General features: G+C 48.8%; 9 protein-coding genes across 9 annotated transcripts; 6 read left to right on the top strand and 3 right to left on the bottom strand.

Moving 5' to 3' along the window:
• Nucleotides 1-1,855: 1,855 nt before the first annotated feature.
• EI90DRAFT_3040818 (putative small subunit of ribonucleotide reductase) lies at nt 1,856-3,713 on the top strand (the record flags this gene model as incomplete). The annotated part of the gene is made up of 6 exons (XM_039059044.1): nt 1,856-2,122; nt 2,209-2,447; nt 2,505-2,917; nt 2,972-3,093; nt 3,142-3,302; nt 3,369-3,713. The coding sequence occupies 6 exons, from the start codon at nt 1,856-1,858 to the stop codon at nt 3,388-3,390; spliced, it is 1,224 nt and encodes a 407-aa protein (XP_038921083.1). The 3' UTR covers nt 3,391-3,713.
• A 953-nt stretch (nt 3,714-4,666) lies between these two features.
• Nucleotides 4,667-8,342, top strand: EI90DRAFT_3279525 (uncharacterized protein). Its single transcript, XM_039066684.1, has 2 exons — nt 4,667-5,277; nt 5,345-8,342. The coding sequence occupies exons 1-2, from the start codon at nt 4,804-4,806 to the stop codon at nt 7,994-7,996; spliced, it is 3,126 nt and encodes a 1,041-aa protein (XP_038921082.1). The 5' UTR covers nt 4,667-4,803; the 3' UTR covers nt 7,997-8,342.
• On the top strand, nt 8,119-9,106 carry EI90DRAFT_2471024 (uncharacterized protein). The gene has a single exon (XM_039053079.1). The coding sequence runs from the start codon at nt 8,242-8,244 to the stop codon at nt 8,842-8,844; it is 603 nt and encodes a 200-aa protein (XP_038921081.1). The 5' UTR covers nt 8,119-8,241; the 3' UTR covers nt 8,845-9,106.
• Nucleotides 9,107-9,505: 399 nt separating this feature from the next.
• On the bottom strand, nt 9,506-9,769 carry EI90DRAFT_2877107 (uncharacterized protein; the record flags this gene model as incomplete). The annotated part of the gene is made up of 2 exons (XM_039053893.1): nt 9,506-9,615; nt 9,676-9,769. Coding segments are annotated over 2 exons (204 nt in total), but the record flags the coding sequence as incomplete, so codon positions are not given.
• Nucleotides 9,770-9,937: 168 nt separating this feature from the next.
• Nucleotides 9,938-12,423, top strand: EI90DRAFT_2967690 (glycosyltransferase family 57 protein; the record flags this gene model as incomplete). The annotated part of the gene is made up of 12 exons (XM_039055605.1): nt 9,938-10,242; nt 10,301-10,379; nt 10,435-10,691; nt 10,753-10,906; nt 10,973-11,044; nt 11,096-11,360; nt 11,411-11,556; nt 11,609-11,745; nt 11,802-11,899; nt 11,955-12,030; nt 12,093-12,249; nt 12,295-12,423. Exons 1-12 carry the CDS (start codon nt 10,043-10,045, stop codon nt 12,421-12,423), a joined length of 1,770 nt encoding a protein of 589 aa, XP_038921079.1. The 5' UTR covers nt 9,938-10,042.
• Nucleotides 12,424-12,480: 57 nt separating this feature from the next.
• EI90DRAFT_2470546 (ribosome maturation protein) lies at nt 12,481-13,609 on the top strand. The gene is made up of 6 exons (XM_039053078.1): nt 12,481-12,796; nt 12,882-12,903; nt 12,968-12,974; nt 13,045-13,073; nt 13,140-13,323; nt 13,386-13,609. The coding sequence occupies exons 1-6, from the start codon at nt 12,572-12,574 to the stop codon at nt 13,426-13,428; spliced, it is 510 nt and encodes a 169-aa protein (XP_038921078.1). The 5' UTR covers nt 12,481-12,571; the 3' UTR covers nt 13,429-13,609.
• An 881-nt stretch (nt 13,610-14,490) lies between these two features.
• EI90DRAFT_3040808 (ras family-domain-containing protein) lies at nt 14,491-15,601 on the top strand. Its single transcript, XM_039059043.1, has 5 exons — nt 14,491-14,564; nt 14,626-14,647; nt 14,761-14,856; nt 14,918-14,951; nt 15,005-15,601. The coding sequence occupies exons 1-5, from the start codon at nt 14,499-14,501 to the stop codon at nt 15,534-15,536; spliced, it is 750 nt and encodes a 249-aa protein (XP_038921077.1). The 5' UTR covers nt 14,491-14,498; the 3' UTR covers nt 15,537-15,601.
• Nucleotides 15,602-17,705: 2,104 nt separating this feature from the next.
• EI90DRAFT_3144297 (ribosomal protein S5 domain 2-type protein) lies at nt 17,706-19,028 on the bottom strand (the record flags this gene model as incomplete). Its single annotated transcript, XM_039065127.1, has 6 exons — nt 17,706-17,814; nt 17,875-17,939; nt 17,998-18,165; nt 18,222-18,705; nt 18,790-18,923; nt 18,978-19,028. 6 exons carry the CDS (start codon nt 19,026-19,028, stop codon nt 17,706-17,708), a joined length of 1,011 nt encoding a protein of 336 aa, XP_038921076.1.
• A 1,915-nt stretch (nt 19,029-20,943) lies between these two features.
• EI90DRAFT_2470387 (uncharacterized protein) lies at nt 20,944-22,950 on the bottom strand. The gene is made up of 6 exons (XM_039053077.1): nt 22,367-22,950; nt 21,935-22,269; nt 21,686-21,863; nt 21,447-21,616; nt 21,284-21,391; nt 20,944-21,238 (listed from the first exon to the last, which is right to left on the bottom strand). The coding sequence occupies exons 1-6, from the start codon at nt 22,631-22,633 to the stop codon at nt 21,196-21,198; spliced, it is 1,101 nt and encodes a 366-aa protein (XP_038921075.1). The 5' UTR covers nt 22,634-22,950; the 3' UTR covers nt 20,944-21,195.
• Between the last annotated feature and the right edge of the window lie 2,508 nt (nt 22,951-25,458).

Here is a 25,458-nt window from a genome sequence, read left to right as displayed (position 1 = left end):
AGCACTTCTAGGCTTCTTGTTCCTGAGGGTTGCATAACCTGGGGTCCGATCACGAATCTTAGGGTCTAAACTCGAAGACGAGCCAGGATGCGAGACGTCCAAGATCCCCCGATATAGAAACCTCTTTAGCACTAGGGGTTCCAAGGGTCGAAAACTCGATCCTACTCTATACACGGATGTGCCTAGTATTCGGTGTTGTCTCCACATCAGGGGGTTCAGCTAAGGGGGGTCCATTTCCGCCACGGAGCTACAAGGTGATCAGTGAATGAACAGCTTCATTTGAGAGACGTCCAAATGGATACTGTAGCCGGGAACGCCTTCAAACTCTAGGCTATTACACTAGATTCGTGTAATAAATAAGGAGGATATGGATGAAGGAATCTGCGTGAACTCCAGATGATAAGCCTGTCAGAGTGGGGAAAAGGGCCGAACAAGGAACCGGACCCCTAGTGCTAGCGTTTGTGATGGACTCGCCATGTTAGATGGAAAAGCAACTGAGAAATACTGAGTAGCGTTGAGGTACCCTGATAAGGGGCCTCCAGACTAATACCCACATCTGACGTCTATACTGGAGGCGTTGATACGGTGCAGAGACTGGACAGCGATAAGGGGCGCCCCCTTCAGGTTCACCTGGCGAATCGCGATCTTTTGCTAGCAACACCTTTGGAATGCTGGAAGGCAATGTGTTGGGAAATGGCCTTTTGAAGACGCTTGTTCCCCAGTCGTGGCCTTGTGTTTCAGAACGTCGTTCATCACGAAAACCTTCCAGGTGCTCTCAGGTGCTCTGAAAGCTCCATGAGTCTCTGGAATAGGGGACCTTGTGCCCGATTTTCGTGATGTTATGGTTGAGCATACATACGATGTGGACACGCTCTCTAATACGAAGTAATGGCTGGGGAGTGCCTCGGAAAAGTACTCAATAATCCACCGTGGCGAGGCGAAAAGACGTATAGCCAAGGGGCGAAATATTGGGGATCAGTTTTGGGGCACGGGCTCAGTGGCCTGAGATTGGGCTGAACTGATGGACGGTAACCCGCGCGGCCAGCACCGATAATTCCCACAACGCTATCTTGGGTTTGGACGGGAGGGCGACGCACGCCACACGCTGAAACGTCATTTGGCGCATGTTGTTGCGCCACAAGTTCGGCAGCCGAAACTGGCCACGTGTGGCACAGCCATCGGAACTTTGTGTCGATCGCTGGGGTTACATTGGCCGCTTTGACGATTGACTTACAGTTATGCCGAGGGCTCCGGCATACAGTCTTCTTCTGTTGTTGAATGGTGTTGTGGGTGCGATCGTATTGCGCAAGCCGACCGAGTCCCCGCGGATTTCCTGTTGCTCCAGACAGTCTGACTGTCTCAAACTCTCAATAGCCATGATAATATGTTTTTAAATCAGTATATTTAATGAATGGGCCAACTTTGCAGTCGAGAACTGAAGGAATGGCTAAGTTGTTGGACTTTGTCGCTTGTTTGTTGTTTGTCCGGGTCCCCAACTAGACGTGATATATCCCTCGCTTGAGACGAAACGTCTTGCAAAACCATCCAGTTCAAATGCAGGGTGACCTAAACACGCTGTAAAACCTTTTCCATGGCACCCCCACGCGTCCGATCGCTGCAAAACGCGATGACAAGTTTAAATTTGCATCCGGTTGTTTGTTTTGGTCGAGCGCGCCAACTACATGTTTATGTCCGTCTCGGCACCGAGAGCATCCGAAAAAATGACCTTAAAAAAGGTTGAACATACATAGTCTTTCGTTCACATCATCCACTCACTTGCCTAACCGCAGCCTTCCCTTCGCGCTTAGACATCGAGTTATATATCCTTTCGCATCCTCACACACTTCTAAATACAATGGCCGCGTCGATCTTCGAAACTCCTACCAAGAAGGCCGCTGCCTCCTTTGATGACCTCACTCTCGACTCGCCCGTCAAGCCTTCCTCTACTCTCGAGAAGCTCATGGCCGTACGTAAGGAGGAGGACAAGAAGACCGAGGCTGAGGAGCCAGTGGACGAGTATCGTACTCGTTTTGTTGGCGATGTTGACGTCGACGAGAAGGATGAGCCACTACTAAAGGAGACTCAACGCCGCTTCGTCTTATTTCCTATCCAGTACCGTGAAGTAAGTTGCCTATGATTCACACCATCTCCTTGCTGACGACGCGGCCGACGCGCGCGTTACAACGCTTTCCTTTTTTGGCTACACAGATCTGGCAGATGTACAAAAAAGCTGAGGCCAGTTTCTGGACTGCCGAAGAGATAGACTTGTCCAAGGATCTAAGTGACTGGGAGGACAAGCTTAATGACAACGAACGTCATTTTATTAGTCATGTCCTTGCCTTTTTCGCTGCGTCTGATGGAATCGTCAATGAGAACCTTGTTGAGCGCTTCAGCTCTGAGGTACAAGCCGCTGAGGCGCGGTGCTTTTATGGCTTCCAGATTATGATGTAAGTGGTGTGGTATCGACTAGATGTTTTTTGCAGTTGCTTACTGAGGTCACATAGGGAGAACATCCACTCCGAAACATACTCACTCCTCATTGACACCTACATCAAAGATCCTGCCCAGCGCGATCATCTCTTTGATGCCATTGAGACTATTCCATGTATCAAGCGCAAGGCTGATTGGGCGCTCAAATGGGTTTCTGATAAGCATTCTACTTTCGCCGAACGCCTCATCGCCTTCGCGGCTGTGGAGGGGATATTCTTTTCTGGATCATTCGCCTCCATTTTCTGGCTCAAGAAGCGTGGTCTCATGCCTGGCCTGACATTCTCTAATGAGCTTATTAGCCGCGATGAAGGGATGCACACCGATTTCGCATGTCTGTTGTTCAGCCATCTGCGCAAGCGCCCCCATCCGGAGACTATACGCCGTATCATCACGGAAGCTGTCGACATTGAGGTCGAGTTCTTGACTGGTACGTGTTTACATTTTCGGTCATTTTGCTGGGGCTCATGCATGTGTGTGTCAGATGCGCTTCCCGTGAGCTTGATTGGCATGAACGCTACCCTGATGAAGCAGTACATCGAGTTTGTTGCCGACCGCCTCCTTATATCGTTGGGGAATGACAAGCACTATCACTCGGGGAATCCTGTGAGTCTTTGGGCGTCGGGTTTAGTATCGTCTTTGACACCTGGACAGTTCGACTTTATGGATATGATTTCACTTCAGGGCAAGACCAACTTCTTTGAGAAGCGTGTGTCTGATTACCGGAAGGCCAATATCAACACTGATTTGGTGCCGGCTGCGTCTACGACATCTGTGACGCCATTGGCTGAGCCTTCCGTGCCTTCTAAACTATTGTAAGTTTGTTCTTGTCTGCTCGATCAAAAAATGGAGGGCTACATCACTCTTCTTCCCATTATCAGTTCCCTGGATGAGGATTTCTAGGCTGAGAATAGATGGTCTCACGGTCTCGTGCCCCCCATTACATTGATTTATATATTACTCTTTCTAACTCCGCTTCCATTTCCAACTGAACAATTTCCCTACTCCATATACATATTCCCCAACATCGCCCCCCATCACCCAGTTAGGTGCATGATATAATGTAGACTTTGAGCCCGATGCCGTCCCCTCCCTCCCCCGCTCCTACGATTCCCAGCTCTCACGTTCCGCAGTGTTCTGTTTGTCACTCGTACTTGGCTATTTATTATTCCCCCGCTAGTTTTGTTCATGTGTACTCTCAAATGCATCCCAACTTGTATCGCGATATCGCTTGTGCGCGCGCACGCGAGTTTTTGTTGCTCCCTCTTCTGGACGGAAGTATGAATCCCCTGAAATATTTGGAGATGCCTACTAGTTGTGGCTGAGCATACCCTGGATGAGGGTCTCTTTATCGGTATTGAGGACTCTACACGAGGCAGCCCCCGAATGCGTGAAATTTATTTATTTATTTATTTCTGATTCATTTCTCACGCATTGTGACTGTTCGACAGGGTTCCCCGCGTTAAGACAACTTGCTTCCGGACCGAGCCGGATCCTCTGAATTTCCAGCAATATGGGCTCGTTTGACAAAATTAACTCATATCTTTCACTGAGATATCAGCCTTCTGTATCGTAATATACGTCTGCGCTTTTCTTTCTTCCCTCATAAACCTCAACGTACCTCCTCTTCCATTCCAACACGCCCTCCTCCTACTCGGCTGCTTTTGGTCCCATTCTTCCGCAAAAAAGGCGTGAGCTCCGTTTCAGTTTCATTCCTTTCTTTTTTCAGACATGGTCTTCTCATCGTCTTGACGTGTTCGTTCTACAATAGACATCCACTTGTACTTATTTAGGCGTCGTGGACCCACACTCTTTCCCCCTCTCCACGATCTATCTTTTCTTCACGACGGCGGAACGACAGCTGACGCGCGGAGGGCGTGATTCGCAACCCCATTATCTTGCTCTCAAAGCGTTGCTTCTGGGAGCAGAATCGACGACAGTAGCTGTGGTGATCGTAGCTGCAACGGTATGAAGGCTTTTTCCTCGCTTCTTAGTGGCGGATCATCCTCGTCAAAAAAGAAGGCCAGAGCGAGCAGTGGGAGGGAGCTTGGAGATTTCCATCATCTCTCTTCGCTCTCTCCTGGTGTAGGAGGGACGATAGTCCATCTCGATACTGACTATCTACATTCTCGACTTCCCCGGCGGAAGCTTTCTCCTCGTCGAGACAGGTTAGTATCTGACAGTGGACTGGACAACGATGCTATACTCTCCGGACCACCTCTCTTCCCTCCTCCACCGGCCAATCTTGTCCCCGCTCTCACTCCGTCTGCATCTGCATCTACAACGTCTTCTGCTACGTCTGCAATTTCACGGCCAATGGCGATGTCTCCATCTGCCACTACATCTACATCGGCTTACTCGTCCCGTGGCACCCTTCTCACGAGTCCTGATTCCAGTCCATGGAGTAGAAGACCCTCCCTTCCTTTAAGTCTTGATACGCCGAGCCCTACAAGTACGTATGCGGATGACGTCCATTCGGAATTCGAGTATGAAGTCATATACAATCGGGATGAGAGCGATCCTGGTCTTTTTGAATCGCCCAGAGCCCCACCTTCTGTACCGTCGAATGCACTGCTGCAGGCTTTTGGCCCTCGTTCTAGTGTTAGCTTGCCATCATCCTTCAGGCGTTCCTTATCCCCAAGGAAGCCAGCGAGCAAACTGTCCAAGTTGAGCGTTCAGGCAGGTTTGGAAGACCAGGTTCCGACGCCTGTAGAGTCTATCACAGGGTCTGAATCGTCATCTTTCGGATCCCCTATGAAGCCTTTTCTGACGTTTTCCAATTCTCCCAAGGTTAGTCGCACAGCTCTATTCGTTTATCCCTCGATGATTATTGCTAATGCTTGTGACGATGCGTTAGCGCAACTCTAACACAAAGTCTCCTAAGCCGAGTATCGCTCGACGAGCCGTCTCTGTTCTTCTGTCCCCTCGGGAGGACTCCAAGAAAAAGAAAGGCTCGCCTGCTCCACCTGTACCGTCCGTTCGCGTCCAAGGGACTGAAACAGATGTGTCATCGAGTGATTGGGATCCGTTCTCCGCTTCCTCCGCCACTCCATCTGTGCGCTCCGGGATATCAGGACAGTTGAGAGGAAGTGAAGATATTGGCTTTGGTAGTGACACTGGCTATGGTCCCGGACTTGAAGGAACGACGCCTAAGCCCATATCACCCCTCTCAGATACCGCCCCTCCTGCGATTGGCTCGAAAGGCGTGTCTTCAACACCTTTGGGCTCTAGGAGGAGCTTCCATTCGCTTTGGCATTCGAAGAGCAGTCGGTCGTTGAAGGATAAGTCCAAGGAAAAGGGGAAGGAGGGACCTGGCGCTGCTCTGATCGTACAGTCTGACCAGGAGTCTTCACGTGTGACGGCCGTCGCAAGTGCTGTCGGTTCTGGTACGGATGGGGAAAGAGGGTCCGTGGGAAGACGCAGAGCGAGGAGCGTTGGACCGACGAACACAGCTGTCCCCGCTGAGGCGGTCAGGGAACGGTCGGGTACTGTTCCCGTGCCTGAGCTACCGTCGAACGCACGCATGTTGACGAAGGAGAAGGATGGCGCGTACGGCGGTGGTTTCGCGTGGCAAATGGGACCTTCTGGACCCGAAGCTGGGAAATCATTCTTTGACGCCTTCGAGAATGATAATCAGGGGAAACTTCCTTCAGTGGAATTGCCCGGTCCTCCACCTGTCGGACCTGCGTTCCGGTCCGTTTCCAACCTTGGTGGTCCGTCGTCTGCTTCGAAATCAACGTCGTCGCCTGTTGCGAGTCTTTATCAGTTGACGCCATCGTTACCCTCTCCCACTCATAGTTTACAACGGGCATCTTTTAAAACTCCAAAGTCTGCTTCCTCGACTTTTCTATCTGGGGCGTCTTCGCTGAAATCCTCGTTGGAACTAAATGGTCCCCCGCCTTCCGCTAGTTCCGCCGTTACCACTTTCTCATTTGCTCAGCGCTCTTTGAGAACTAGGGAATCGTACCAGTCCCTTCTTCTTCGCGATGCTATGCTTTCCATTCAGCAGCAGCAGCAGCAGCAACAAGCAGAGGAGCAGATTGCGACAGCGTCGCCTTCGACTACAAACTCTCGTCCTGCCGGCCCCCAAATGCAGCGTAAAGGGAGTACAGCGAGTACAGCGAGTACAGCGAGCACAGCGAGTTTGTCTAGTTTGCGGTCTTCACTTTCCAGGAAGCGGTCCGTTCCTGAGCTGGATGGAGTTTGGAAGGGGTTTTTGATGGAAATTAAAGAGGATCTGGATTTGGTAGGGATCACGGAAGATCAGCAGAAGACTTCGAAGGAAGCAGCAAGGATAAGGGAGTCGAGAAGGCCCGGTGGGCTATCTCCGAATGGTGCTTTACCCACTGTTCCAAATAAGGATGTGCATTCACAAGGGCCCGGAGCCGGAGTTCGTGTTCATGTGGAATCTTCGTCACCTCCGCATTCGGTGTTGAGTTTTAGGCCACTTCCTCTGCCCCCTGTCGCCACGAACGGCGAGCGGACGCCACTTGTGATAGCGTTGGAGGAGATTACGCAGCGTCCGAGACCTTCATCAACGTGTACAACCTCTTCCTCTCAGACGTTGACAGCCGGGAATTTCGCGAAGATGGAGATGAGGCGTGTTCCTGCTCCTCTTAACTTGAGCGCAACTTCATCCAATGGGTTGAATTTCGGAGAGGATGATGTGGTGGTCTATGGGAGTGGGGGGACAGTCAACAATAGCGTTATGTCTGACCCTAGGAGGAATACCTCGAGAGTTGACAGTATCTTTTCACTATCCCAGTTCCCAGTTCCCCCTTCTTTCATCCATCCTCCTAAATCTCCCTTTAAGTTGTCTACTACCGATTGTAGTACACACCCCCAAGTTGTTGGTGATCAGGTATTTCCCTCACCTCCACCTTCTGCCGCCTCTAGCTATAGCTTTGTTATCCCTAACTATCCGTACCAAAGTTCACTCGCTCCTCTGTCTGCCAAATCTTCTACTTCCATGAAGTATTATCACTCTCGCTCGACTTCCTCAGCATCTTCCTCATATTCTACCGCGGAGAGCTCGTTTAGCTCCGAATCTGCTTGTCGTTCGAGCCTGGCTACTACTGCTTCGAAAGAACTACCCTCCCCTTCATCTCGGTGTTATCCCAATGTGGATAATTCTCCTGCTACTCCTAGCGTGCCACCTTCAACTACTGAGATCACGTCCCCACCGTCTCCTCCGCTTACATTTGATGCGAACGAAGAAGAACGGCTATTAGATCTCGAACTTCCCAAGACTCCACGTGTGCGTCATAGTACTCCTGCGTCTGCCGTCACATCAGTGCCTTCCCTTCTCCCCATCCCTACGAATCGGAATCGTCTTCGCGGACACACGATTTCACGCATTGCGATGCCTCCTGATCCTTCTACTCCCACTCCCGCCACCACAACCGAGCGGCCCTTGCCCCTGACTGCCTCTGTCACTCCTAGGTTGAATAATGCGAGCATGAAAATGTCTGGGCGTGAAATGCCACAGAGCCATGGAGCCGTGTTATGATCCGACGCCACTTGGAAAAAAAAAAACACCCATCGTTTTTTAGGTGGAGCGGCCCCCCCAAAAAAAATCAAATGTTAATGTCGCATCCAGTATCTAAGTTGGCCGCCTCCGCTTAGGTCCGGAGTCAAAAATCCGCTCATCCGCCCACTGGACGAAACATCCTTTCCTTTTATCTTCGCATAGAGCCACTCACACGTTTGCAGCCACCCAACGATTCAACGATTCAGAACCAACTTCGCTGTCTCATGATGTTACTTTTTTGTGTTTCTTTCCGATGGACGGACAATCTTCGACCTTTCGAGCCGACTCGTCAACCAGAAAAAAAAAGGCACCCAATTTTCTTCATGTATATTATCCTACATATCTCATCTCTTCAAGTTCGAGAGGTAGTGCGACGGAGAAGAGACGTACCAAGATCTTTTCGTCTTCGCTCTGTTGCATTACCCCCCACTTCATCAAACAATCTTTTTTTGGTTTCCCTTCGTGCGGTTTCTGCTGTTATTCTCGTTTATCGGATCCGTTCTCCCTATTCTTCTTTTTTTCAAAAAGCAAGCACTTGGGATCTTTTTTGTCTCTTGTTTGTTGGGGCGCTACCACACCATGACTCTCACAAACTTTTCTTCAACACTTTCTGGAAACCTACACGCTTGTTCTTCCTTCCGCCACTTCCTGTCGAGTTCTTCACATGTCATTTTCGGATTCGACTGGTTCGTACGGTTTCCTATCACCTGTCCTCGCATTTCCTTCGTAGCACTTTCCACTTTTTTTTTCTTGGAGGGATGGGATCTCTTGTTAACGTTTTTTTTTTGGCGTGTGGCTCGCCAGGATTACCAATACATTCTTCTTGACTGGCATAAGCTGTGGCTACGGCTTTTTTTCCCTCTGGAGTTGCACATGTATGGATTCTTCTTCTTTTTCTTGCCCAGAATTTTTTATTGTGCAATTTTTGTTCGAATGATCACATACAGTAATTTTGTTGCGCGTAACTGGTGTAGATTTTCTACACGTGGAAGGGGGGCCATCATGGGTGGAAGTCCGTGACCAAAGCCACATTACTCATGGCACAAAGGCGTGGCGCGGGCTAGCTACTCATCGTAATTGGTTAGCGGCTCTGGGCAAAGAACTGCGGGCCAATCGCGGGCATTCAGGGCTGGACGATCACTGATAGGATGACACTGCGCCCTGCATTCCAGAGAAAGTAGTAAGTATCGTACATTAGGATAGGGAGGTGCCATGCAGGAGATACGGCTGGATTGTTAGGAGCACTCAAGCCGTAGGGAGTAGAAGAGAGGCTATAACACGCGAAAGAAAAGCTCCGTTGGGTTAAGTAGAAGGAAAGTCCCCTCACAAACAGGGGGACATTACAGGGCCCGATAATATTAAAGGTGCAATGAGAAGTGTTTGCCGCAAACGAGTATGGCCCCACATAGAGTTCAATGTACTGAGAGAGGAAATTTTTGAGGACCGTCATTGGGACTTCTTCGATTCTGGTACTTGAGGAGGGATTCCTCTCAGTGGAGTGGGTTCCCCTTTGTCCTCCAGGATGGAAACAATGATGTAAGAAACTAAGACTACGTTGGCCATGACAATTGCAGTTATAGCGGCGTAGTTTGCATTCCCTGATAGTTGCGAGCTCCATGAGGTGACAAAATGATAAGAAGAGAGAGGTGCTGCATTACCTCTCCATACGTAGGTCAAGGACATAAAGTAGCTACATATTGGCACGACTGCGAGTGAAATGGCGAAAGTTAGCAATTTCGCCAACGCGCCACCTCTGGATTGGATGGAAATCGAATGAGTGATCAGCATTGGCCGCACCAACGAGGGCATTTTGGAGATGAGGCACACCCTTCAGTTCCCTTGTCTACTAATGATGGGGCCACTGTTCTCTCGCTCATCGTGAAGTTGTTGGACCACGAACTTGTGCGTCAGTGTACAGCCACCAAGGCCAAGCATCCAACAGCCAGCGTGACTGCCATTGCCCCACCATCTATCTGTGGAATCTTGCCTCTACGCAACCTATTAGACTGTGCTCTTCCAGCGACGATGTCCCGGCTACGGGAATCCTCTGTACCTTTGCTAGACAAGCGTGCCAGCGAACTGCGATTTCCGACGTCGCCCTCGAGGTCCAAAACACAATTTCCAATTGGAAAGAAGCCAAGACAAGAGACAGGATGGTTACTTACATGGGAAAGAGATCTTCTTGTTTTCTCCACAGTCTTGAAAGTTCTATTATTCCCTGCATAGTCAGTAGAAGCGTGTCCTGGGAAATTGTGTTCCTTAGCCCCTCGTTGTTCTGCACAGTCATTCGACAGACTTCGAAGTCCATCGGAATTGGATGGCTATAACTTATTCCCTCCCCATGTCAAAATGGTACTTCGATGTGAGCTCTCCGCTTGTAGGAACCCCCACCGTGCTAATCCTCTTCGCACATGAAGACCACCTCTGAATGGAGTACGTTGGACTCTGATTTAGACTGTCTAGGCACGGGACTGATGGGATGGTGCCACGAAATAGCTTTGGATTACCCTCCATTCTTTGCCTATTTCGAATTCCTGCTATCCTTGCCCGCTCGTCTTATCGACCCATCAATAGTGCAGCTCTTAAATCTCAATTACGATGCTACCTCTGTGGTGTACTATCAAAGATCTACTGTCATTGTCACCGAGTTAGTTTTGTGTGCCGCTCTGCTCAGGTTCGTGTACTAAGATGTGCGTTCCGAGCCTTAGGCGCTCAAGCAAATTTCTCCACTTCAGAATTGCCCGAAAAAGTGTGGATCCGTCCATTGGACGTGTTATTGCGGCCTCTCTCTTTCTTCACCCTGGTTTCTTCATTGTGGATCATATCCATTTTCAATATAACGGATTTTTGTTTGGGATCCTTGTCTGGTCTATCATAATGGCAAGCGAGGTGCGAGCTCTCATCTGTTTTTTTTTTCATGATGAAAATGGATTGACATGTGCGTCCTCAACCCAGGGGAAGCATCTGGAGAGTGGCATTTTGTTTGCTGTCCTGCTAAACTTTAAACATATCTACATGTATCTTTCTGTGAGTTCACTTAGTTGTCCATTAACGGTTGACCGCCCACTCTTGTTTTAGCCTGCCTATTTCATATATCTGTTTCGATTCCATTGTATGACACCCGGCGGCGATTTCATCTCTAACTCTTTCCTTTCCCTCGCGAACACCGTCTTGGCTGTTTTTGTTGCATCCTTTGGTCCTTTCTTCTTGCTTAAGAACGGAGGGGCACAGATCGTACAAATCTTCTCACGATTATTTCCGTTCACTCGAGGCCTCAACCATGCGTATTGGGCGCCAAACGTTTGGGCTCTCGTCACTGCAGCGGATAGGATCCTTTTGAAGTGTAAGCATTACAAATTGATGGGGCATTCGACGCACGTTCATTTGAAACAGACGTGCGTTGGGCTGGGAAGGACGTGAATGTGTACGAACCAGGCGTGGCATCGTCTAGTCGAGGCTTGGTTGGGGACACCGTTTTCGCCATTCTTCCCAACGTCGTGCCCATTCATACATTCACCCTCACAATCCTGTTCCAGGCAGTAGGTAGTTACGTTTGGATGATTCTATCCTGTTTAATGTTTGCCCTTCCAGATATATCTCGTTAAATTATGGAGAACGCCAACGCACAAGAGCTTTTTGACCGCTTTGACGCTTTGCGGATGGGCATCATTCATGTTTGGATGGCATGTACATGAGAAGGCGATCCTGCTTGTGCTCGTTCCCTTGAGGTACATTCGAATATTCCGGGGAATTGTGTCCTCACTCATATCCCCCCCATGTACAGTCTGATGGCTGCTGACAGTGGACTGCACCTCCGAGTGTTCATGATTGCCTCTGCTGCAGGAATATACTCGCTTTTCCCGTTAATCTTCAAACCTTCAGGTAGATGTCTCCCTTCGCTTGGATTAGGGTTTTCGCTGACCGTCTCCATGTCTAGAATCAATCATCAAAGTAATATATTCGACGGGGTGGTGCTGCATCGTTTATGGGATGCTTCAGAAGCGCGCCTATGAGTGCGTTATGTGTCTCTTCCTTTCCTTCGAATTAAATCTTTAAAAAAAATGTTTTCCTTCAGGTTTCCAAATACATTAATAACCGCTGTCGTAGAACGCATGGAGAACCTCTATCTTGCGGGCTTCGTGCCTCTTCAAGCTTTTGTCGTACTCTTCCCTTTTCTGACTTCTCGTCGTCCGTCATCTTCATCTGCCTTTCCCACTGCTCAAACATGTGTTGTGGTGGATTCTAACCCCTTCAAGACGACGTGCGATCGTGCTGAGGTTGTCTCCGGCGGGAATGGGCAGTTAGAATTCCTACCGCTCATGCTGACGAGTGTATATTGTTCAATCGGGTTGCTCTGGGCTTTTGTGAGGTTCTCGTATTTTTATGTTGTGAAATTCAGGGAGTAGAAGCATTTAATAGCGTCTGCCTAGAGGATAAAAGTAGCCTATAATTTTTCCTTTCCGAAAGTTGCGATTCGATAACTGTGGCCATCCAAGACTCTGCTTCCACTCCACAAACATTCACCTGTCAAGGTTGACAGGCCAACGATAATAAATGAATTTGGGAAACGGCTTATTCCGCGGAGTGACGTCAGTGGGCCCCCAACAAGTCTCGTGCTCACCCGCTCCGCTTCTACAACCGAACGCTTTTCCAGAAACACGAAATCCCTTCGAATTCATCATGACTGGGAATCGCGAAAAGCAAGTCTTTACCAAGGTTGTATACAAGCCTGATACCCAGTCGACGGAAGAGTTCATCATCATTGTGAATGACGAGGAGGTAAGTTACGGCCCTGGGCGGTGTTCCAAGAAATGAGACAAGTTGGCTGATGTTTTCACTTGCTTCGTGTGGATGTTTGATATAGTATAACAAGTGGAAGAAAGGCGGTCAGTCAAAGATGCATTGTTAACATTCATCTAGTCCAACAATCCCTTTCCATCCCTCATTTAGGTGATACGTAAGCATCGATTGATGTTCTTCTACAGAATGCCTCCTATCTCGCAGCTAATCTCTGGCCCTCAATTAAGCTCGATTCCCTTGTCGAGGATCGTCGACTGTGCGTTAACCCCTCTCACTTGGATTCACTTCCATCGAAATTCATTACATTCTTTTATTTGATCAGCGTTTGACATCTTCTCCAGTGAGCAAGGGAATCAAGGGTATCTAGGGAGAGCTTCCAAGCAGCAACTTGACAGCGTCTTCGGGACGACGAATCAAGACGAGGCAGTTAAGAAGCTTCTAGAATTAGGGAAGGCGAAGCCTGGTGAGGGCCTTCCAAAGGGATATGATGGGAAGAACGATACACGGTGGGTGTCTGTTATGTCTTCCATTCGGCAAGAGCAGAAAGGATAATATGATTCGTTCTCAGGGGTGCATCCAAGGGGCAAGTTCGAGCCACTTTGCATAATTGATTCATCAGTAGTCGTGTTGGGCGAGCGTCTTGCCGTGATATTCCAGACAATTCTTGTAACATTTGACACCACATCGACTTTGTTGTACCATACTTGAAGCTGAAGCGCACCAATTCAAAGCATCTGTACAGATCTTTGGTTCCAGGGACATGCGCGCAAATGGGCGTTGCGAACGGATCAGAAACGAGTGAACCAAAATATTCTCTAAGAGCAAAGCCATCGGAATCGAATTCAACAAATGGAGTAAACAAACACAAAACTGTTGATCTGAATAGACGCGTGCAATTTTGAAAAGGAGGAGGTACAACTAATGAGTGGAAAAAAGGCCAAACACTTGGTAGGGAGAGGACGTATAACATTATGAATTCCCTCGAGATATTATCATCGTCGGCTTTTACAGTTACTCTGGTCAATCTGAAGATTATTTTCCAAGGAGTCCTCGCACCCCGTTATAGTCGGGACAGGAGCGATGTCAATACTCAATGGAGGAGAGGTGGGGGGGGGGGTTGGAGGAGGTCGGGAACTGGAGTCCGAGGTGATATCGCGCGGAGTTCCGGAGTCAAGATCGGAGGTCCGGAGCTGAAGGGATATGATACCCCAAACTGAGACTCTCTGCCTGTTCCGAAATTAGTAATCCCCAGGACATTAAGTAAGGGCACAGTGCTCCACCTGAGTCACTGAGGCTAAGGCCCTTCCATTTCCCAAGTCTCTCCTCTCACTTCCGGGATCGCGATTCTGACACTTTCGGCATCTAGAATATTATTATTTTCTTTTATCCTTCTTCATTCAATCGCCGTGCCTTGCGTAACGCCCTTGTAATGCCCAGCAATAACTATGAGTATTCCCAAGAATGTGGTCACATGACCACGGAAATAGCCTTAAAGCACTCTCGAATCGCCTGTGTTTGTTTTTTTTTCTCATCAACGTCGAACAACGCCTGTTCTTCCGCAAGTTAAATACCCCCATTCATATTAACACCAATAAACAATTACGCCTGTCTTTCGATTCTCCAAAATTTTATTGCTATGCCGCGGGATCCTGAACAATCTCTCGTTACTTCGGCACCCGGTATGGACCAATGGCGCCTTACGATTCTCGGTGAGGGGGCTGTTGGCAAGACTGCTCTTGCCGTCCAAGTAGGGATCATTTCTAGCATCACGGTGGACCAGTGCTTACTTGCTTCTTTACTGTCCAAAGTTTTCGATGAACGCTTTCATTGGTGAGTCCATCCCTGATATTTAGAGTGCGTGTGTTTGGCTCACCCCATTTTCCGTTGACAGAGGTGGGACGCTTTCACTATGAGATGAGAGGATTCTGATCATTCCTTGTCATAGTCGTATGATCCGACAATCGAAGACTCATATCGGAAAACGATTCTCGTCGATAACAGACAGGCCTTTTTAGAGATAATAGATACGGCAGGGCAAGGTATGTGATCACCACTGTTCGTATCGACCTGCCGCGGCTGCTAATTTGAGTCGTATCTCAGATGAGTACGCGACCCTCCGTGATCAATGGGTTCGGTGAGCTTGCCCTCGACTTCATTCATCACCGACCTTTCTCTCATCTCTTCCAGCGAGGGCCAGGGGTTCATGCTGGTCTACTCCGTCGCATCGCGCAAGTCGTTTAATCGACTGCACGAATTCTACAAGGCCATCATAGATGGCAAGCAACCGCCAAGGTCGGCAGCTTCCCTGGGGCAGAGATTTGCCCGCCCCGGGATCGTCATCATTGGCAACAAGATCGACATTCAAGACGAACGTGTGGTTACGACGGAGGAGGGTGAGCGGCTGGCTCGGGAGTGGAGGTGCGGCTTTATCGAGACGAGTGCCAAGTTGGCCGTCTCTGTGGATGAGTCGTTCTGCGAACTCATCCGACAATGTCGGAAGGCGGGACCCGTGGATGGTTTGCCGCCGCAGCTCCGTGGACCTGCATTCCCCAGAGGTCCAAATGCCCCAACAACCGCAGCACCCGTGCCGCGACAACCCCCTTCCGCGAATCCCAACCCCACATCGTCGCCGCCGACTAAACCGACTATCCGATCGCGAAAGAAAAAGAAGAAGGACAAGGACAAGGAGGATCGTCAGCCAGGTTGTATCATTATGTGACGCCCATAGAACGGACTTTTCCTTTTCCTCTCATTGTGTATACCACTCTTCCATACCCTTGCTTTTACCATTATTCTGTATATATGCAATGTGTATATTGCTCGCTAAACGATTTTCTCTGATCACACAGCTGTGCTACATGGCCTACCCCACCTGTATACCGCGTGGCAGTTATTTGTTGCAATCGCCAGTTTCATTGCTATATATATATACATGTCTATATATATATTCAACATGCAGAGCACACACATGTTCTTTGTTTCGAACAAAACACCCAGATTTAGCACCCAGCATGGACATCACACAGAGCCTCATCAAATGTGTATCTCAGATACACTTAATTGGGATATTAGGGCAGAATTGGGAGAGCGACTCCTAAACTTTATGAGTATTTGAGAGTGCGTGGTCACCACAGTGATCATTTGTCCGACCTAGCAGAAACGTCGTAATTCATGCTGCAATCTAGTTTGTACATGTGGTGGGGCGGGTGGTGAGGCGGATAACAGGCTCCACCTCGTTGTCGCTGAGATTGAGCTCCCATGAACGGCGCACCGGATACTACTGCTGCCGCACTGCGATAGACATGCATACCATGGAGAGGCGTAAAAGTATAATCCAGTTGTTGAACCGGACTAGGTTCTGCAGGCACGCGACGCGCACTGGCCGCAAGACAAAAGAATTCTCCTGACGCCTCAATACCGTGACCTCGATTTCTGCAATCTTGATCGTGATCCATATAGGTGAGGCGCAGATAATTGTGTCCTTTCGTATATCTATCATCTGAGGCGCATCGTTCCTGGGAGTGAAAAATTCGATTGCAAGCATTACCTTCATCTTTGTCATAGGAAATGGAAGGACGTGTTGCTGTTCAGGTTTGCGGGTGGAGCGGGCCCTCCTAACAGAGGAGCGAAAACAACCGAAAGAGGAGTATCAGCGATTTCTTCCATCCTTCATCACCCGAAACAAAGACAAAAGCGGAACCAGGAAGCTGCTAATGGAAATATTGAAGAGGAACGCCCCCAGCACACGTGCGTATGTCACCCTTTCAATATGTCACTAAAACTAGGCGTCTCTTGTCCATCCGGAAGCACTCCAAGTAACTCTGATGCAGCCGACTGATCTCCCAAGCTCAAGCAGTTGGCGGAAGCAGAGTGTCAGAGTATCGGAGGTAATATTATCAAAGCATTCCGCTGCTTAGTCCGTGTGGCTTGTACCCGAGAGAGAAGGTCTAAAGCAGGCCACATCATGGTCAAATGGAACCGGGGAGAAATGATTAAGGACTGAACTCGTTCACCGGGCGTGGATCGATCCGCGACGTCTTCTTAGATGCTGCAGAGGCGTTATCGCGTCGCCATTCGCGAAGCAGCATGCATCGCTGAGACGATCCTGCTGCTACCAATATGGGCGCACCCCTCGAGCACTAAAGAAGCACATGCAATTTAGTGGGTCCACTTTGTGCGTTTCTGAAGCCTCCAATCTCTAATTCGAGATTCTTTTAGCAGCATGGCAGCACTTTTGGCTGTGCATCAGAACAGCTAGGCTCTAATCTCCAAACCGTTCCCTCGAGTTGTAGCCTGACTCAGCAAGGCAGACGTCACTATGCTCTTCTTTTTTGCCGGTTTGCAGTTTCTCCGTGGTTGCTTGTCATCGGCTAAAAAATTCACCAAGCCCTGCACTGATTTGTATGTTTGGAGTTGAGCCTAGCACCACAGTAAGCTCGAGCGGGCTAACACTCATCCTCATCGCATACACACCAGTCAGCTCCCAAGAGAACGCCACCAAAGGATCTGGTGGGGCAGAATAACTAAGGACTGAACTCGTCCACCAGGTGTGGATCGATCAGATGGTGCAGAGGCGTCCATTGTTCTGTCAAGCTTCCACTATGTTGCGTGGAAGCATTATTGCCTCGTGATTTGCGAAGCAGCACACATCACTAAGACGATCGTGTTGCCACTGATTTCGGCGCGCTCCTCGAGCAATAGAGTAGCGCAAGCAATCCAGTGGGTGCACGTTGTGCGTTTCCGAAGCCTCTGGTCTCCAATTTGAGATTTTTTTAGCAGCATGGCAGCACTCTTGGCCGTGCATCAGAAAAGCCAAAGCCTAATCCATTTAACTCGACATCTAAACTATTCCCTTGAGTTGTAGCCCGAGTCGACAAGGTGGACGTCTCTATGCTCGTTTTTTCGCCGGTTTGCGGCTTCTTCGTGGTTGCTTTTCATCAGCCACAAATCCACCAAGCTCTAGAGCGTCACGAGCGCACTGATTTATATGTTTGAAGCTGAGTGTAGCACCAAAGTTAGCTTGGAAGGGACAACACTCATTCTCGTCACGTACGCACCGGTCGGCTCCCAAGAGAACACCACCAAAATGTCTAGTCACAACTACCAACACATGGTCAACCTCCTAAAAGGTACGATCGATGTGAGCATAGTTTTACACAATCAAGGGAACATATCCTTACAAGAATTTGCAACAGATGTGCTAATCTGCCCCCAGCTGCCGTTTCCCCGTCATCGTCATTATCTTGGTGGAGGACACCATTATCCGTGCACCTCCACGCATGGATAGTCGGATGGGCAGCACGGGCGATCCGACGATCCGACCTTATATTCTCAACAATCAATGGCACCTACGATGGCATTCAGGGAAGAAAACACGCAGGCATCGATGTTAACGAGTTCTCACTTGAGATGGACGATCAATCCGACAAACTCGAGCAACGAAGACCGAACCCCGGTCCTGGATAGGTGGGCTTTCTACAATTTCAACTCCAGGCGGGAGTTGGGAAACGGCGTGGGGGGCTAAAGGTCCTGATCCAGTAACCAAATTTCCAGGCACCTCGCCACTCTGAGAGTGAGAACGTTCCCCAACTTGGTCCTCTCGGGCGAGCTGGACAACTTTCGCTTCGCTAAGACGAGTTTCGTACCATCCATATATAATGTTTTTAACGCTCTCCAATCCATCGAAGACTGACACATCTCCAGGAGACCAAGGAACCCCAGCGGTAGAAATGAAGGCACGAGTGACGATACCGAACAAATCTGTATCGACCCCAAAGCTACCGATATAACGAGAAAGGAGCTGAAGTTGAGGTGGACACTCTTCCGGGTATCGGGGAGGAATGGAGACACAAATTCGAAACGAAACATCCTCATAAGTTGGTTCAAGGCTGTCAAGGTATGGATTAGGTTGAACAGTACGAACAACATACTTAGAACAAAAGGAAACACCCAAGAAAAGCATTGTATCTCACGTCAAGAGAACATTATATCGAAGCGAAGATGAGTGATCAATTTCAGAGTCAGCATGCAATGTTATTGCATCTGCTCCGTAAATGGACTGTAAAGCTGTGAACGAACTTCGAACTGTGATGTTTTTTTGGCAATACTAGAAACCCGAATCACCTTCAATCTCCCCTGAGACAAGCTCACGACCAGATACGTTAAGGGCCTCTATAAGAGATTTTAGCTGTTCATCACCGTCGGCGTTCATGGACTAAGAGTTTACTGAAATACCCGGTCGTCATTGAATTACCTCGAATTCTATTGCAATAGATGCTGGTAACGTGAATCTAAGCCTCAGATTAATTGTTCCACAGCATCCCATCCTCCAGGGAGAAGCTCTTCCAACTTTAACAGCACTCCACCGCGGTACCTTTACAACGCTATGGCTCGGATGCTATGGGGATCGTTGTGCTCTATGGGCGAGAAGTCGCACCCTCGAGGGAAGTTAACTTCCATTTGGATCTCATGAGCGTTTCGGGACCCCACACAAAGTATTGGAGGACTTGGGTCATCTGGCGCCCATCTCTTTGCAGAAGCACTGGTCTCCGCGATGGCATCAGCCCTCTGACGGAGGATTTTGGAGGAGGAAAGAAGACTATATATAATGTTACAGTACTTATCCCTATCGAATTTTCCGGGGATCGGAGTCCTTTTGGACGGAGACTTTGAGAAGCCCTTGTGAGACACAACCGAACGTCATCATCTTAATCGTACCCGATTTGCAGAGATCCGGGCACCAAAACGTATCAAACGATGCATTCAGCGTGCTGGTCATTGGGATGACAGTCCACCATGACCCGATTGAAAGCTTGCTGATGCGGAGAGTCCTATAATTCCGTGAGCAATAGTTCTCCTCGTTTTAGCAATAGCGTTTTAGCCGTCTGTCGTAACTTCCTTGACTCACGGATTCTTGGAGCTCAGAGCCAGTTTCGCCGACAGCATCCACACCCCGTTTAGAGCGCTCGAGGAGGTGCCTTAGGCGAGTTTCTAGTTTTCGTGGGATTTCGATAGGCTTCAACGCTGTTTTCTCACGATAACCTAGCCACTCAACTGCATGTGGTGGCCACATTGAAGGATTGGACCGGCCCCTACTGGAAGAGCTCCCAGGGAGATCCGTTGGTCTCAGCAGGGTGTTTACCATGGCACCAAGCAATATCAGAATAACATACTGGAAGAGGGTTAGATATTTAGATAACCCCTTTGACCGCATCACCTCTTTCCCTTTACGATTTAGGGTACCCCAGTATCTACTCACAGATTTTTCACAGAGTGCACAAATTTACACACCACTGATGGAATTTCTCCCATGCAGTCTGAAGATCATCATCATAGAGCCGGAGAGCTGAACGTAACAAGGACATGCGATCCACTTCGCCTCTTGGGGCGGTTTGCATCCTCATCGCCTCATTGTCCCCGTCCCCGTTACGGTGCTCCTTTCCTCTTTCCCGTCACACATACTTAGCTTTGTTCCGTGCGTTCGGCACTAGGCACTTTTCTACTGCTTTCTGATGGCCGGACCCCATGGTGTCGATGCTGTTCGTTACCCATTCAGGTGGTATGCCCATCGTATATGATTCATGAAGAGGGGAAAGACGAGTTGGACTAACATACACTTCTAGGGCAGGCGAGGACGCATCATCAACTTCCATGACGATGCTTCCGTGAGGAACTGGATGGCCTCGGTGGACTCGACAATGCCAGTGGGGCGTCAGTTCGTGAGTGAATGAGCCTCAGTGAAGATCCGTGAATCTGGTCGAACCAAGGAGTCTCGCAAATGTCGAACCAGCCACAAGGCCTAGCATAATGAACGAACTTGACCGACTTCACTTCCATCTGTATGATTCTGCTTGAGTAGAGGCTGGGATCCTGCATACTGTATGATCCACATCCGACTAGGGCAATGTCATATCATAGCAAAGCTGAGATCTTCAGTTGGGAAGTTGGCGTTCGAGACCGGACTTGGGATGTCTGGCTAATCGAATCGTATGCGATTCAACGATGCAACTCAAATTTACAAGAGTCGCTGCCGGTTTCGGTCGCGGCGGTAATACTATAGGTTGATATGACAACAATGCTGATGCGTTTCAGACTGTATCGAGATACAGGATAATGCTAATGTCAGCGATTCGGCCGAACTATGAGGGCATCTCGCTTGTAATGGTTAAAAATTCTGTATCTACAATACAACGAATAAATCGGACGCATTTATCACATAGGAAATGACGTGGGAGGGAATGCAAAGAGTAATCAGCAAGAATTGGGAATAAACAGGCCAATGCAGAAATCAGGTGAGGGGCTTGTATATAATCTGAGCGTCCTTGGAGGCAGAGTGTGGCGGAATCTCGATAAAAGGATCGTAGTGTAAAACATGATACTCAATTCAAATAAGGGTTGTTCTCTGCAAAATATTCATGCGAACTGCCCCGAAATCAGCAAGGAGAAGACCAGGGGAAGAAAACTTACTCAGCATTATTTGTTGCATTTAATGGATTCTGTATAGCAAGCGCCTTGCAACCATCTTGTCCGTAAACGAAATCCTGTGTACCTCCATTATCGATGAAGTGGCTTGACCTAAATAGGTTTGAAGAAGTCCTAAGGATATCAGGGTGAGGTAGGGGTGACGCACTCATGGATCAGTGTCCCCGCCTTGGAATCCGTTCCTTGAATAGGAGCCGACCAAAACGCTGAGCAAAGATAAATTGTCCCAAACTCAGTAGGGTAGACATATGCATAGATTCCCGGATCGTCGCAGGAACAATTATACGTATCGCTGAACAGCTGGCCATTACGGATATGCTAAACATGTCGAAGGTCCATGTTAGCCCAAAACATCAAGCGATAGGAAGACGCCAGTGAAGGAAATACGTTGTAGTGTGATGTGACAGTATCGGCACGTTGCTTTGTCCAGCTCCCAAACCACGTTTCATAGCGAGGATATGAACAATTTGTCGCGTGAAAAGTCAAATAGTGATACGACTCGTTGACAAGCTGCTGTGCAACGAAAACCGCCCGAGAGATATTGACCACTTGATCAGCATTGCAGCTGGAACCCACGAATTTTTAAATATCAAGATTAGCGAATCATATGCGAGGCAAATCCCACACAGCTCGCACCTCTGAAATGTGTTAATCCTCTTGGACAAACGTGGCGACCGAAGAGTATTCACAGGTGGGACCGTCCTTCCGAGAATGATGGTGGAAGGAGTGCCCAGTACTTCCACCTTGGACGTGACAGTCTCCAGATTCAACTTGTCACCAACGCCATTGTCTGGGACGTGAATAAAAGATCGAGAAGAACCGCCAAGCAAGACGGTGTACGTTCTTGGGGCTCCCAACCTTGAAAAATTGTACATTTTCTCGCCTAACTTGTGTGTGTATGTCCTCGATTCGCCTGGAACGAGAACAGTATATTGTTGTGCAGCCGCTGCGAGAGCCGGCGACCATTTCACCTAAAAGTAATACGGAACGGTGCGATTGCTACTCAGCGAGGATTGGCCAGTAGTGGAGCAACCCCCCATCAGCTGGGTAGATCAAAAGTAAGCACACCTGGACGCCATTGAACTCTGGGACACCTCCATGTCCGTTCCGGATATCCCAAATGTTCGTTTCCCAATGTGGTGTCAGGACGGAGTAAGGATCATTCAGCAGCCGCAACGTTCTATTTCCAACGTTTTTCAACCTGACCGTCGCGACGAGTGCAGTGGCATCGTAAAGTTCGTCAGGCGTCCGGATGGTAAGATGAAGAGGAGGGTCCGCTACAGCCCTGACTGCAGCAACGAGCGAGAGGATAGTCCAAAAGCCGCCAAAGAGCATGTTAGTTGTCACAACAATGAGGAAAGAGTCAAAGCACAAGGAAGTGCAGCCGGCTATTTATACGAATGGTGGAAGTCCCTGGAAGCCAAAATGATAGGGAAGAGGAACGACTCAGGTATGAGGCAAAGCATGGAAACGAGAGCATGTGGAAGCTGGTACTGGCTGGCACTGGTGATGACCAATGCCACAGCGGGTGAGGCCCGAAGTTAACCTTTTATCACCATAATGGAACATAGACGATCAGAACACAGCCGCCCATAGCCATATCACATCTACGTATGCTGTGTTCCCCTTTATCAATGCTGTCCATCCTCTGACCACGTTGCACGCATCCGCGACGGTCGACATAAAGCGACGAATCTTGTAAACTTTAAATATTTGGAAACAGCAGCGGTCAACATTCCCCGACCATGGGGCTGCAATGCGGTAGCATAAGGCAAAAAAGGGGTGATTGTTGACACTTGCACCGGCACGATATGAAATAACGGCAATTTGCGGACACAAATTTGACCAACGACAATGAACCGATTTCAGTTCAAATGAGGGGAATCCTCAGCAAAATACTCATGCCATCATGGAGCAGCGGAACTGCACATAACGATTAAAACGCAACGAGTCGACAAAAAATGAAGACTCAGCATTGTGGCATCGTCGGGATTCCTTTTCGCAAGTGCCATACCCCGTAGGCAATCGTTGTTGTCCAAGCCCCAAACTGTGCCCCATACCGCGGTGTGGTACGTGACGGGTCGGGTAGTTCTATGGGTTTTGAGCATATAGCTGGGCAATCGGGACTGTGGTCGTAAGCAACCGCGGCAAATACATTGACTTGAGCTCTTTGCGCCTGAACGATGAGACAAAATGCTTTTTGCATGCTTTGAAAAATCCCGAGGATGCGACGGTCGACGTTAGCCGAAATAGTTACCATTCCCAAGGATCCTCGTCGACACGCTTCCCACCATGTTGAACAAATTGCTAGGTAGTAGGCTTCAAAGAAATGCGGTACGTTCCCGGAATGGAACAGCCCGATAAATCGTAGATGCCAGCAGCAAGATCATAAATGTACGAGCTAGAAGAGGGGGGTGAAAGCACGGAACAACAACAGCAAATTTCCATATGGCTAGTAGTAACATACCAGGTTGGCATATCATATATTGCCTTTTTTGGGCTGCCGACGGAGACGACTTGATCTATTGTGAAAGAAGATCAACAGAGGGAAGAGCGAAAAAAAAAAAACAAGGAAACCGTTCCCAAATTACGGATGCCCACCTGAACGACAGTGAATTTGGGAGACTTCCCGTCATCCCCAACGATATCAAAAATATTCGTCTTCCATTGAGGTGCAGATAACGTGTGTGGACCGTCCAACACGTGTACGGGTCCATCGCCCTAATTCGCTGAAATCCTGACAACAAAGGAGGCACCATCCATTTGCCATGGTCGGGCGCGGACGAAGAGAGAACGCAAGGGAAACTGCGGGAATCCAAACACAACTGAGAGGAGGCAGAAAGGCACGCGCTGCCAACGTTGTAGCTAAGATCTACTGCTGGAGAGAGGAGGGCCAAGCGGGAAGCTTGGGGGTGAAGCTTCACGCACTACTGTTCAGTGATATGTAAATTTTAGAACAGTCCAATTCAACGATTCGATCACGATCCGAATAAATCCTGGGCTTTCCTTTTGAGTCCTCAGAACGCAAAAAAAGCCGTTCGTGCGGTCTGACCTAACATCCGTCCGCATCCGAGAGTCTATGGGACACATTCGAAAGGTGGTAAGCCAGAAGGGACAGTCATGGGATGAAATCGTGGGAGAAACTAAAGCACGAGACAGAAAGTGGCGACAAAGCTCGCAACCTCTATTTGGGATTCTGAACATGCGAACAGCAGGGATTGTGCATTGCGCGTGTCGATTTAATAACGTCAGCATTCAGCCGCTCAGTGTCGTATTCCCCGGGGTGTTCAACTGCAGAGTACCATACCCCGTCTGAGAGCGTATCTGAACTGTTGCGGAGAAAAACAGGTAAAATACAAATAGCCTCCACAAGAGCGAGAGCGTTATCCGAAACAACACAGTTATGTATCGGGTGAGTGGAGTTACGTAATACAATAACTCCTTGAATCAAACAGTACTGTGCCCACGAGCGGGAGCATGAACAAATAGTGCTACTTGTATGGTGGTGCAGCTCGACAAGATCAGCCGCTGTGGATCAATTTCCTTTTTTTGCTCTGTACCAGATCCGAAGTCAGATTGATGTCCATAGACCGATACTTTGGGGGTTCTGCAAGTGGTGCCACAAGTCTTTGCAGTCCTCGACACTTCGGAAGGAGACCGTTTAACCGCATAAAGCGCCGGGTGTTGAAAGCAAGCGAAACGCCCCCCGGCCCTGCCAGCGAGTCGGCATGTTCAATTATGTAGCTCCTATTCGAACCGGTGACATCTCTAGACTGACAAGGCCAAAGCAGAAAGCAGCTGTGGCTCTTGTTGGATTATCGACCACAAATCAGTGTAGTAGTACTTTCAAGAGGTCAATCAAATTGATGCGAGGGACATATGCACTGAGCATAGGACAATATAAGTAGATCGTCCTCAATCCATGTGTTGCCAGTACAGGAATCATTATTCATATGGTGGAGAAGAGATGGAGATGATGGAGGCTAGAGCCATAAGCGAACAATATGACAATATGACAATATGGCATTGACAATATAATTCGGACAACTCCACTTGGCTGCATCCTATCGTTGTCCAGCGCTAGTGTCGGTTCGAAAGAATTATGAGTGCAAAGGACTGACGTGATATATGTAAGTGAATTAACCAGCGCAGATCAAGCA

Source organism: Cantharellus anzutake (assembly GCF_015039405.1).
Source record: "Cantharellus anzutake strain C23 chromosome Unknown EI90scaffold_7, whole genome shotgun sequence".
In the NCBI taxonomy this organism is placed as follows: Eukaryota; Fungi; Basidiomycota; class Agaricomycetes; order Cantharellales; family Hydnaceae; genus Cantharellus; species Cantharellus anzutake.
This window is presented reverse-complemented; position numbering and strand designations above follow the sequence as displayed.